This window comes from Girardinichthys multiradiatus, chromosome 5, assembly GCF_021462225.1.
Source record: "Girardinichthys multiradiatus isolate DD_20200921_A chromosome 5, DD_fGirMul_XY1, whole genome shotgun sequence".
In the NCBI taxonomy this organism is placed as follows: Eukaryota; Metazoa; Chordata; class Actinopteri; order Cyprinodontiformes; family Goodeidae; genus Girardinichthys; species Girardinichthys multiradiatus.
Window position 1 is genome coordinate 51,292 of NC_061798.1, and position 12,916 is coordinate 64,207.

The following is a 12,916-nucleotide window of genomic DNA, read 5'->3' on the forward strand; positions in this document are numbered from 1 at the left end:
GAAGAGAGAGTTTCATATATAGATCTTTGTTTGGTTTTCAGCAATAGGTAAATGCTTCTGAATGGAATGTTTGGAGTTATTTTCTAATACTCAGTACAATTACAAATTTGTGTTTACTAGTTGGTTCTATAAAAAGGTTGACCTGGAGAAGTTCAAGGCACGATGTGTGAAACCATAGTGAAGTGAGGAATGTAGCAAAGCCATTAAAAAGACAAACTAGGGGTTGAGCTGATCATTTAAGGTACTAAGGAAAACTATAATTTTTAACAATGTAAAAAGGTATTTGTACATTTGATACAATCCAACCACGCCATGATGCTCAAAACATACTTTTATGATTTGCAAATATTCATGAATCCAAACACCACTGAACACACCAAAGCTTTCACAGAAGTACACCTGCTGATGTGAAAATGCAACAGCACCATCAGCAGGCTGATGCCCTTAAACATTTCTAAGCAGACAGCTTTTCACCAGTTTTCAGCATAAAGAAAGCATTTGTTATTTTACATTTTGTTATTTAGGTAGCTTCCTGCGGTCTTTAACTGCGTTCCTCTTCCTTTTCTTGCTCAGGAAGTTCTCCAGTTTGCCACTCTTCTTCAGTTCCAGATATTTTTCAGCCAGCTGCAGCTTCTTCTCTTCCGCTGAGGAGAAAATTAAAACAGAATAAAGTTTTCTAAACTGGCCTCCTGTTTGAACTTTTCCAAAAAGCAAACATTTAAACAGTTTAACTGCAGCTCTGATATTGTTGCTGATTCACTAATATATCCTGTATGGTATAAAATATGTAAAAAGCATTGATTTAAATTAAGGAACAAAATAAAACACTGAGAAAGATTTGGTTACATATAAATAAATAAAACCTCGAAACACACAACCCTGCAACTACCTGTTGAGTACCACTGGTTTGGAAAGCAGTCATTTATAGAGAGATTTCCCCCTCTTTGGAGTTGTTTTTGGTGGCAAAATGGAGTTCTGATGACTGTTCAGTTCTGACAAGACAGCTCAGATCTTTATGCACAAGCACTAACTCAGGTGTAGTTTAGCTTTAATGCCATATCAGCAAGGGTTTATCATGGGGCCTGGGGCCTCATGTACAAATTGTGTGTATGAAGAAAAAAACGGCATACACAGTTGTCCATGCACATTGAGATATATCAATAATGATCTGACTGTGAAAATGTGCACAGCATCAAGGCAGCTCTATGACTTGCATATGCACATTTCAATCTGAAAAGACACACAAAGAGAGGGTTGGCAATTAGAAAAGTTTTAATGATGTGAAATTACATTATTACATATCGGATCTGGGAGGAAGACATGAATGCTGTGAATGATATGAGCTAAGATGAACATTTGTAAGGCTTAGATTTAGAGACGTCTTCCTCCTGATCCGACACTGGTGGTGGATTGGCGGCCAGGGAGCGAGGAAGCCAGAATAGATATGGAGGAAGATGGTGGAGGTGGAGGAGGGATGAGCTCAGCTGACAAGCAAGGAGGAACACAGCCGAAGGTCCTTTAAAAACAAGGCGTCGGAAGGGGATTGGATGGAGAATCAGACGGACAGGATGCTGATTGGAAGGCCGGGAGACGCACATTGAAGTCATTGGACGGTGGAGACGGCGAGGGTGAATCTTTCATTCAGAATTTTCATTTGAACTCAATTTCTAGAGCTATTGGCCCCTTTGGCTACACCTAGAGGCTGTGCTGCAAAACTGTTCATGATGTGAAAACAAGTATTGTACAGATTTGGTTACAGTGGGGCTTCGTTTTGTTTAAATAATAAGGTTATAGAGGTTTTTCAAAAACACAAAGACATTGCTGAGGTTTGTATTGGATAAAGATTACTTATGTTCTGTCTGGGAAATTCTCATCCAGTGTATGTGCAGCAGGATGTCTTGGACTTCTGTTTCTTGGAAAGTTTCACCTTTACAAAGTTAGATGGACAGACTCTAAACCGAACTTCACAGTAGAAAGAATTGTAAACAAGAAAGCCAAAAACAAAACCAAATCATATTCTGGTGAAGAGGCGTGGTAAGGCGTATTCGTCACTTCCTGTTTTCACTGTAGCACTCGGTGGATTGTTTGGTGTGTGGTCTCGATTGATCTGATTTCTCTTTACTGTGATATCTCTGACTTGTTTTAATACATAAGGACGATAAAACACATTTTATTTTGCTGCATTTAACGTTTGGGGACTCTCCGTGTCTTACACGGTTTTTCTAGTAGTGGTAAGAGGTCGCTAGCTTAGCGTTAGCATTAGCTCCACCATGGCTACCCGTTCTGCTGTTTCTCTCTCTGAGTCTCCTCCTCTTTCCTGCTCTCTCTGTCAGGCGCGGCAAGCGAAGCGGGAGTGGAGCGGCGCAATGGACGAGTTAAAAAATCTGAACTTTTTCCTAAATTCACGTCGCGTCAATCAATCAGGGACTGGATGTGGCTGTGACGTAGGGTGAAGGACCAAAGCGGAGAAGAAGCAGTTGTCAATGATGGAGGACCAGATCACAGTGGCGGTGTGCGGCAAGCCAGAGTTGTATGACTCAACTAATTATTTTTTACCGAGACAAGTACAGAAAGGACCCGACCTGGTTATGTTTAGGAGATGTGGACATTAAAAATTGGCTGGTTTTTTTTACTGAGCTAAGATTTATTTACTCACCGCAGACAGATGGACAGGTGTTCAGCAGCGGGGATACAGCCCGGTAAACCGCGGTGAAGTTAGTTTGAAGTTGGATGTTCAAGCTCCGTGGAGTTAGCGGCATCTAGCTCACGGTTGATCTGATTCAGGCACTCAGATTTTCCACGATTGTTTGGTACAGAAACTTATTGACGGTCCCTAGTGAACCACCGCGCGTCAGAAGAGGGAGCAACAGAGAGCAGCTAGCCGAAATCTGCTTAGTCAATCTACATGCTCATCCAGGAGGAGTGACTGCTAGAAGTCACTGACTGGATGCAATCTGCTGGGTTTCCTTGGATAGAAAAACATTTTATCCAATTTGAATCTGAATCCATCTGACTGCACTGTTCAATGGTTAGGATGGATTGGAATGTATGTGCCTGACTTGAAATCTATATGATTCGATAGAATTGACTTAGCCCATTTTAAAGTTACCCACCTTTCACACAATGCAACAGGAAACAACACTCTCCAATTATTTTTCCCTCTGCCTTCTTCCCTCCCTGTTGGATGGAGTAAGGGGGAGTCAGGTTTAGCCTAAACCATCTCAGTTATGGTTGAGGTGCAAACACACCCTCCATTTCTGCTACCTGTATGACCCCCTTCTCTTTTCCAATGGTTATAATCAGTCTGACAGAGAGAGGTATCCCAATCCTTGTGGTTTTTAGTATAACTATGGCGACCAGTGGGCTCTAGATGAACAAACTTTATCAGTTTATTATTTTACTTAGTACCCCTACACATAACCCATTCTAAAATGGCCAAACTCTAACACTCATTAGTCTAATCTAACCTCCCCAACAACCCTATATCATTCCAAACCCTTTGTGAAGTGACTTGAGACGACATGTGTTGTGAATTGTCGCTATATAAATAAAACTGAATTAAATTGAATTGATATTTCCCATATATAGAAATTAGTAATATCGTTCTACGGTGTAGATTTATTTTGTTTATATCTTTGTTTTCTTTTGATTTGATGTTGCTGTCTAATGTTTATTTTCTCCAAGCCCTTGCACCCCTTATAGTTTTCTTGATTACAGCATGTGACAGGTTTTAGTAGCAAATCCTTTTAAGTCTTTGTACATGAGAACCCATGTTAGTGTATTCTGACTGCTTCAGACTTTTCCACATTTAATCGCTTTTAAAGTTGCACCATACTTGTTCCAATTAATGTTCTCTATATATCAATATATAATTTAATTATTAACTTAGCTTAAATGCCAAACCACCAAAAATGAGTATTAAGTTGAAAATAATGATTTCAAAGCCTTAAACCAAGGTAAACTGGACCTGTATTATGTTAATGCATTTGTTAAACCTGTACATAGCACTTAGGCCAAGCATAAGACTTCTCCAGTGTTTTCCACTTTGTGTGAGCAGAGCATTGGCTTGTGGTCACCTCACTCCTGCTCATTAGACATAGCGGCAATACAGTAGGAAAAAAATAGATTTTCAAGCCTAAAAAGACTACAGCTGACTTGTCCCAGCTACTTTGGTGAGCTGGGACTCAGACACTTGAACTTTACAAACCAACAGGCATCATGCTGCCTCAAGAAGTAACAAACGAGTGTGAAAGCATAAGATGTGTGAGTGAAAGGACACCGCATCCTGAGGATCAGGACGCCTAGTGCTGGACTTGCTCTTACATTTCTTCAGGAAGAAGGGCCGTTCACCCCGACTGGCTCGCTCTCGCTGCCGATTCTTGAACTGTAGCTCTCTCTCTCTCTGCTGCTCTTGGCTCTGTCTTGCTTGCTCCTGGGTTTCCTGCACAAACAGTTGAAATTTTAAAAGCTGACCACCATCTGCACTGCTCAGCTACAACTCGGAGCCTAACCCAAAGATTCATAAAATAAATCATCTGAGCAACTGCAAGGCATTAGCTGACTAAAGCTTATTTTGACCCTGAAGTTGTGACATGCAACTGCTTTGGAAAAAAACTTCCCGCAGTCAATGAAAGTGTGGTCTTACTTTCCAAACTCCAGCTTATGAAGCTTATAGTGGCTTAGTTTAACCTGCTGCTGTAAGCCTAATCTGCTGGAGGACTTTTTGACCACTTTTTAAACCCTGTGCTACTTCTTCCTACTACTCTCCTTTTATGCATTATTGCTACCGTTAACTTTACGTTCTCAATGTTTTTTTTTTCTTTTCACCAAAGCAACACCTTGCCCAGAGTTTCTGTGTTTAACCTTGTCTCTTTCCTGGACAAAGCTACTGAAGAAGCAACTGCTACATCTAAACAATGACATTGTCCTTTCTCTCTACTGTCAATGCAAGCTTGCTCAGAAGGAGACGTTGTTGCAAAGTTAATCACTTAACGTGATCAACTGGGCTTCCTTAGATAACATTTTACAAACTGGCATTACATAATTGCCTAACTTTGAACTGCATTATATTATAAATTGGATAAAAATGGACTACATGTAACTGAATTTAAATCTGTTTTTATGACTGATTTAAGTAAGTCTTGTGTTAATAGCTGTTATAAAAGAAGCTAAATTTATTTTTACTGAATTGGTGAAAAGGTATCATAAACCAACCAAATTATGGCTAATAACCATCAACTCCCTTCAACCCCGAAATAAAAAGAAAGTTCAGCAATTTACTTTCTCCTTTCAATGCAGACAGTAGGACCATGGTCTAAAGTACAATGTCTCATCTTTGACGATAACCCCGTTTAGTCGAGCACCATAATGTGAGTTTGCACAAGAATGGGACACATGAAAATTTAAAATTATGTTGGCATCTTTAATTCTGGGACAAGATTATAATTCTTACAGTGAATGGAAATATTCCAAAGTCCAAAAAATGTACTATCCAAATTTGAAAAAAACATGTTGCAGCTGAGAAAAAAATAAATTAAATCAATCTAGTTATACAGAACATATAATAAACTAGTTTCAAACTGTCAGTGCTGACCTAAAGTCAAAGTAAATCCAAGAATTACTGCATTTGTGTGTTCTTTGTTTAAAGAAAGGAAGGAAATGCCTGAGAACTGGTAGCAACAGCTACAGTGGACAACATGTTTCATGCTGTGGTCAGAGGAAGTATGGCAGCCCTTTAACAGTACCATCTCTATAAATGCCAGCTGATAACTGATAACTCCATCTAGAGATATCCTTTTTGTAGAACAAAACTGCTTTGGCACGTTTAGCCAACCAGCTTCTCCATATGGTATGCCTGCCAAGACAGGACGTGTGGAAAAGAGAAATTTTTTTTTACATTATTATGCTTGGATAAGCACTCTGAACCACCAACTTTGTAGCAGTGAAGTTTGCGGTTTACCCTCCTTGTAGTGTTGTCATTTACTGTCCATTAAACAACTGTCAAGTGAGCAATCTTCCCTTTATTAGGCCATAGGATGGCTAGACCACACCTTTTCTGTATTAAAAAATTTTGTATCATAAAATGTTTTTATTGATTCAATTCAATTCAATTCAAAAATACTTTATTAATTCCAAAGGGAAATTAAATGTTGTTGTAGCTCATTATTAAGGTTTCTTCAAAGAGCCGTTGTAGATGCTGATGGCAGGAAGGATCTCCTGTAGCGCTCCGTCTTACAGCAGATCTGAAGAAGCCTCTGACTGAAGACACTCTGTTGTTGTAGGACAGTCTCATGAAGAGGATGCTCAGAGTTCTCCATAATGTTCTTCATTTTATGAAGAATCCTTCTTTGCACAATGATCTCCAGAGGTTCCAGAGGAGTTCCCAGAACAGAACCAGCCTTTTTTATCAGCTTGTTGAGCTTTTTTAAGTCCCTGATTCTGATGCTGCTTCCCCAGCAGATGATGGAGAAGAGATCAGACTCTCCACAACAGGCTTATAGAAGATATGCAGCATCTTGCTGCAAACACCAAAGGACCTAAGCTTCCTCAAGAAGTACAGTCTGCTCTGTCCCTTCTTGTAGATGGCTTCACAGTTGCATCTCCACTCTAGTCTGTTGTCCAGGTGAACACCGAGGTATTTATACTCCTCCACCACCTCCACCTCTTCTCCCGTGATGGAAATAGTTTTTGACTTATTCCTGTTTCTCTTAAAATCTACAATCATTTCCTTATGTAATATTATAATATAATATATAAGATATATTGTAATATATCTCTTATGTAATATTCAATCTTTCTGACAATCTTTCAGAATTTGGGGTTTCCGTTAGCTGTAAACCACTGATATCAAAATTAACAGGAAAAAAAAACATTTAAAATACACCACACTGTGTGAAATCCCACTCTTAGAATTGAATTGCTTTTTCAGCAACGTTCTAATTTACTGAGATGTACCTGTATTAGTACTGTGAATTGTTGTTAAAAAGTGCCCAAAACAGCAGCTCTTGAAAGAAAGGGGGGAACTGTCAATTTCATAGCAGACTTTGAATTCACTGTGTTGAATCAAAGAACCCAAAAAGAGTAAATTGTCAGGACTTCTTACCAATCTCCTCAGCAGGAACTGCAGCCTCTCCTTCCTCTGGCTGGTGTTCTTTGTCTTCTTTAACTGTCTCTTAATGATCTGCACAAAGACCACATTAAATGTTCCACTCTCATTTTCTACAAGAAAATAAAGACTTTTAAAGGCAGATATTCTTTTTATGCCAGCAGAATATTGTTTTCTCACCTCTTTCTCTCTGTGTTTGAGGTCATTAATAAACTTGTAAGTCATCTCAAAAATTTCTGGTTTGTATTCCCCTGACAGGCTGTCAAATCGAGGATCTCTCCTGGTCTACAGCACAAAAAAAACAACATTAATGTTTTAATGCAAACACACGATTTGTGGTGTTGTCAATGCTGGTTTTACTCACTGATTTCTTGACAGGGATGACCTGACGTAGGAAGGATGGTGGCTTCTTTGCTGAAATTTCCATCGGTCTACAATCAAACACATTGTGTGACAATCTGAAGGCAAATGGGATGGAAATGTTCTTCCAGCTTGCACAGTTTACATTTGCTTCCAAAGTGTTTAAAAGCCAGCTGCACTTCTAGGTTTTTATCAATAGGAAAAGTAGGAAGCAACGGACCTGTTCTTGTTGAGTCGTTTCTTATTGCTGACCTCTTCACACTTTTTTCTGTTGTACGCAACTTCATTGAACACTTTAGTTCCCACCTGTTGCTGCAGCTTCATGATATCCTCAAAGGACATACTGCACAGTTCTGTATAGGAAGAACACAGCATGAGGAAATATATATTAAAATGAGGGTTTTTACTGAGGAGGATAAAACAAAAATTAATCACACACCCTACAGATATTGATTTAAAACTATTTTTACTGAACCAAGAAGTTTGTTTCAGAAAAAAATGAGACAGTGATCTCTCAAAATAATAATGTAAAAATGAAAATACATTTTTGAAAATAACAATCCATCTGTTTTACCTACATGTTTTTTTTAATGACATGTTAAATTGTTGTCGATAAACAATTGAAAACTTTCTATTAGCATTACAGCAATGAAACCCTTCTTATAATTGCTGACCAGCGTTTTGTATGTTTCCACTGGTATTTTGACCATTTATCTTCCGTGATGAGCTCCAAGTATTTGAGATTGGAAGCACTCCTTGCCATCACCCTAATCTTTAGCTTCATGCACAGACTTAAGTCGGAACTCTGCCTGGACCACTCCAAAATGTTACTTCTAGTAACTGCCCTCTAGGGGCTCCCCGCTGGTGGCACTGGAGAATCACTTGCCATGGTCTCTTTGTGTTGGTGTGAACAGGAGTGATATGAGGTTTATCAAGCAGTGGGCTCTCCAACACACCAACTGATATCCCAATATTTAATAAGCTAAATATAAGCACCTGCATTCATAGCAACTTTTTTTTTTTTTTTTGTCAGACACACATGGATCTACCAGGAATGAGGATGTGGAGGCTGGCTGCAGGAGACATGGCATGGCCCTCTTTTGCTCTTGGCTCTTAGGGACTGATATTGTGGGGATGACCTTGAAGGCTCCTTAATACATTATCCAGCACTTCTAAAAGGTCAAAGGTAAATAGTAATTGTGGTAAACATGCTGTTAAAATAAAAGGTACTACAAAACATCAGAAAAGACTTATTCTTGCTAGAATATACTTCAGGTTTTGTGTCCTTTAGTGTCATTAACTATCAGTTGTGATTTTTCCGTAAGTTCACTAAACGTTGTAAACCTGTATTCATCTAAAGATTTGTCTATTACTGAATGTTCAATAATTTTTGTGATCCTGTTATTTAAAATTTGAGGATGATGGGACAAAACGTTTTAGGATGGATGGATGAAGAAAAGACGGTAAGAGAAAACAGAGTTCCGTGTTTTCTCGTAGCGTCTTTTCTTCATCCATGTTCATTCTGTGGGCAAGGTCAGGGTGCACAGAACATGAACGAGCCTCATTTAGTGCCGGCATATTAACAACAACTGTTTGCACAATATATCAAATGACAATGTTAAACTGTGGAATATCACAATAATAAATGTCTGTATGGATGTAACATTTTGAAAAACATATTTTAATCAAATTATACAGTGTATTTGATCTGTTGGCCCTTGATGTCCACATTTGATATGTTTTTATTGAACTTTTATTGAACTTACTAAAGCTCACAGAAAGTGGCGGGGACATCATTGTAAAAAGGAAAAGAAAGAGAAAGAAAGAAAAGAATTAGGAAAACATGGATTAATATATCACCATTGCAGTACTCAGCAATAGTACTGCAATTATGTTATTTTCATTGTAATACAATGAAACGTGCATGGTAGCAGCAAACAAACAAAAGAAAACAAACCCAAGTACAGATATCAAAATAAGTGTACAAATATGACACCCATATCACCTCTATCTATCTATCTATCTATCTATCTATCTATCTATCTATCTATCTATCTATCTATCTATCTATCTATCTATCTCTATGGTAACGGAGAAGCATGGGGTTAGGGCAGTGGAGGAGAGATGAGGCTTTTATCAACCACAGCCCACATTATGGTCAGATCCATTTCAAGTCAATTTGGCTTTTTCACTGCAACATTTGAATTACTTCTTTACGTAACAAGGGACATTTTAATATTGGCAAAATATGGAAAAAATGTGAACATAAGCAGAACTATGTGATGCCACAAAGTTCTACTTATAGCTGAATTTAACCCTTAATACACCAGAGCTTTAAACTGGCAACTTCTCAGCTAGGGAACCCAGAATAGTTCTGGGAAAATCTGTAAAATGATAAGTGGAAGCTCCTATTTGGACTCGACAATACCAGTACAACAGTTACAAGAGATTATCCAGCTATAACCAAGTGATGGGACAGCCTGGCCAGAAATAATGCCATCAGGGATCTGGAATGATATTACCAGAATTTTAGCAGCCAAGACGGACTTTAACAGTGCTTGATGTACACGGAATAAATACGTTTATGAGACTTCCAGATCATAACTGTCCGGCTAAAGGTTGCTCCCATTTTTTTTCAGCAGCAAATCCAATCTCAGGTCCCTTCTGAGAGCTAAGATTACTAAAAAAATGCTACGTTCTATTAACCTCGGAAGTCGGAGTTTACGTCATCTCCGAGTTGTAGCGTTCCAATTTCCTGCTTGTTTTCGTTCGTATTGCTAGCAACTGTAACAGCAGTCAAAATCACTGTTCTACACGGTATTTCTTGCATATGAACAACGTTAAAACATCTCGTCTTATAACACTGAAAAGCAGCACGTGTACAACTGACTAAATGTTCCATAAATAATAAAGAACTGCTAAAAACAGTCACCGTGAGAACGTTTTACCACTATTGATGCGAGTAGCAACCATCTTGAATGCAGAAGTCGGGTATGGTCGTGTTGCCCCAACTTTCGAATACAAAAGGAAAGCAGCATTAGCTCTGGACATAAGCAGAGTCACTCTCACCTGTCCTGATGTGTTCCTCTGACTGCAGCTCTATTCCATTATCAGTATCTTCTTCCTCACTAGTCCCCTCTGATTCCTCTTCTTTACTGCCACCAGATTCGTCCTCTGCCCCACCACCTGATTGGTTCTGAGCTTCATCGCCGTGTTCTCGTGGTTGATGGTCCTCTGCTTGCCCACCCAAGTTGGTAAGAAGATAGACCTTTTTCTCCACATCATCGTCTTCCTCGACGGCGCTGCTAACAACTTTCTTCTTCCCCTCTGCGTTCTGCCGCTGCTTTCTTGTCATCCTCAGTCTTTCCTATTCTACCACAGTATCACCGCTTCGAATCGATCGTAACCCGGAAGTAACAAACCTTTTCTTCTATGCTAGTGCCAGGCACCTATTTTAAAGGGACATTACTGCCACCTCCTGTTGCGGATGCCATGGCTTCAATTTATTGTATTTCAGCTCAGCTGAACAACCATGTCCCACTCAGAGATATGCACTGACACATTTGCCAACTTTCACTCATCTTGCACGAGTCTCACACTTTCCCTCCTTCATTCTCTCTCTGCCCAGACAAATCTCACTCCAAACACAGAAAGCACTTACACAGGAACATTATTTTCAACGGGACAGACCCACTAGTGCCAGGATCCAAAGTTGAGTACTAATCTAATGTTTGTGTATCCGTTCATTGTTAACCGACCAAATGAGACTAGCCACTGTTATGTAAATTTTTAGTGCCTTCCTTTCTTTTCTACTAGATACTCTTCACGATCTGATAAAAAGTATTCAAACCCTTCTGTGTTATTCTCTTCTGCCTCCAGGGTTAGGACAGATGGTCCCTTTTTTCCCATCTGCCACCAGCCTTGTTAACAAAGCCCGGAAACCACCCTGACACTCTCCCTTTCCCCCACACACCTGCTTTTTTGCTGACAGGACACTTGTAACTTGTAACTCTATGCGTTACATTAACGCTCAGCATGGACTCCTGCTTTACTTGCACTGCCATACTTGCACAATGATCACCTGCACTGTTGTATTGCTCTTGCATCCTATACTGCTCTATATTTACTCTCACTCACTTAAAACTGTGCACATATATTTATATTATATTATATTGTAGATATGTTTATACTGTTTAATTTGTATTGTATTGCACCGACTACGCCAAAACAAATTCCTTGTATGTCCAAAAACGTACTTGGCAATAAAGCTTTTCTGATTCTGATTTAGTCTTACAGAGATGGTTTTTCAACCTTCTCCTATTCACTTGTATGAGATAACATGTATGGCACACTGTGTAAGGTTCCATTTCCATTCTCAACATGTCTAGGACAACAGGTTTCACCTCGTCTTTCTGGGTCTCATAAGAGTTACCTTGAAAACTCTTGTAGCTTATAGGAGAACCTTTGCTTTCTCTAGTCAGAACGATTTGGCAGCACTACTGAGCGCATCTCCAATGCTGTAACAAAATCCTTCTCTCTTGCAAGATTAGAATTAAGCTGATTCTGAGTGACAGTCATCGGTCTCTGTCTTGGTAAAAACACATTTTTCCAAAACACCACCTAAACTTTTCTTTCTGAGCTTCTGCAGAAACAGAATCTGAGCCAGAGATTTCCAAAGATTTCACAATATATCAATATATTGAAAATTTATTGACATCACAATAACAGCATAGGCATATCAGCCAAAACGGCATAAACTGCGATAAATGATTGGCTCAAATATTTACATTTATGGTTTACATAAATTCTTCTTAAAGTAACGTGCTTTGTTAATCACACAAAAGCTTAGAGTATTTGACCAATCAAATGGAGCCCTTCACGTGTTTGGCCAATCGAATACATCTCTTTACATTAGATCCCGGGCCCCTATATAGAGGGGAGTGGCTAGCAAAGAACTAAGCAATTTATTGAGAACCACAATAGCTGAGAGCAAGGCAAGTGAGGAAACTGTAAGTAAAGAAGAACTCATGGTTAAAAAAATCAGCACGTCTCTTATTTGGAAATATTTTGGTTTTAGGAGAGACAACGTTTTACAAACAGAGGTACTCTGCAAGACATGCTGAACGCATGTAGCAACCACGAGAGGAAACACAACAAATCTCCATTGTCCTCCAATATAACCACAAAGACATGTATGAGGAGTTTCAAAAAGCAAGCACTAGCAAAGCAAAAGTTGCAGATCTTTGGTCAAGTAAGAGTACAACAGTCCAGCAGACGTCCATGTATCAGAGTTTTGCAAGTGGCACTCCTTATGAGAAAATGTTGAAGCGGTACAAAGAAATAACTGAGGCCATTGCACGTTATTTGGCTAAGGACGTGATGCCCATAAATACAGTGAGCCGGGAGGGTTTCGTCAGTCTGATAAACACAATGGACTGAAGCTACCACATC

The 12,916-nt window shown here is 39.2% G+C and overlaps 1 protein-coding gene across 1 annotated transcript; it reads right to left on the minus strand.

The window, feature by feature from the left end:
- Nucleotides 1-313: 313 nt before the first annotated feature.
- On the minus strand, nt 314-10,893 carry rrp36 (ribosomal RNA processing 36). The gene is made up of 7 exons (XM_047366985.1): nt 10,535-10,893; nt 7,686-7,818; nt 7,470-7,536; nt 7,286-7,390; nt 7,103-7,180; nt 4,324-4,441; nt 314-644 (listed from the first exon to the last, which is right to left on the minus strand). The coding sequence occupies exons 1-7, from the start codon at nt 10,818-10,820 to the stop codon at nt 517-519; spliced, it is 915 nt and encodes a 304-aa protein (XP_047222941.1). The 5' UTR covers nt 10,821-10,893; the 3' UTR covers nt 314-516.
- Between the last annotated feature and the right edge of the window lie 2,023 nt (nt 10,894-12,916).

Coding starts and splice junctions, on each gene's coding strand:
- rrp36 (XM_047366985.1), bottom strand. CDS start 10,820: ATGACAAGAAAGCAGCGGCAGAACGCAGAGGGGAAGAAGAAAGTTGTT. Junction 7,537..7,685: donor AAACGACTCAACAAGAACAG/GTCCGTTGCTTC, acceptor GTTTGATTGTAG/ACCGATGGAAATTTCAGCAA. Junction 645..4,323: donor GCCCTTCTTCCTGAAGAAAT/GTAAGAGCAAGT, acceptor TTTTCTCCTCAG/CGGAAGAGAAGAAGCTGCAG.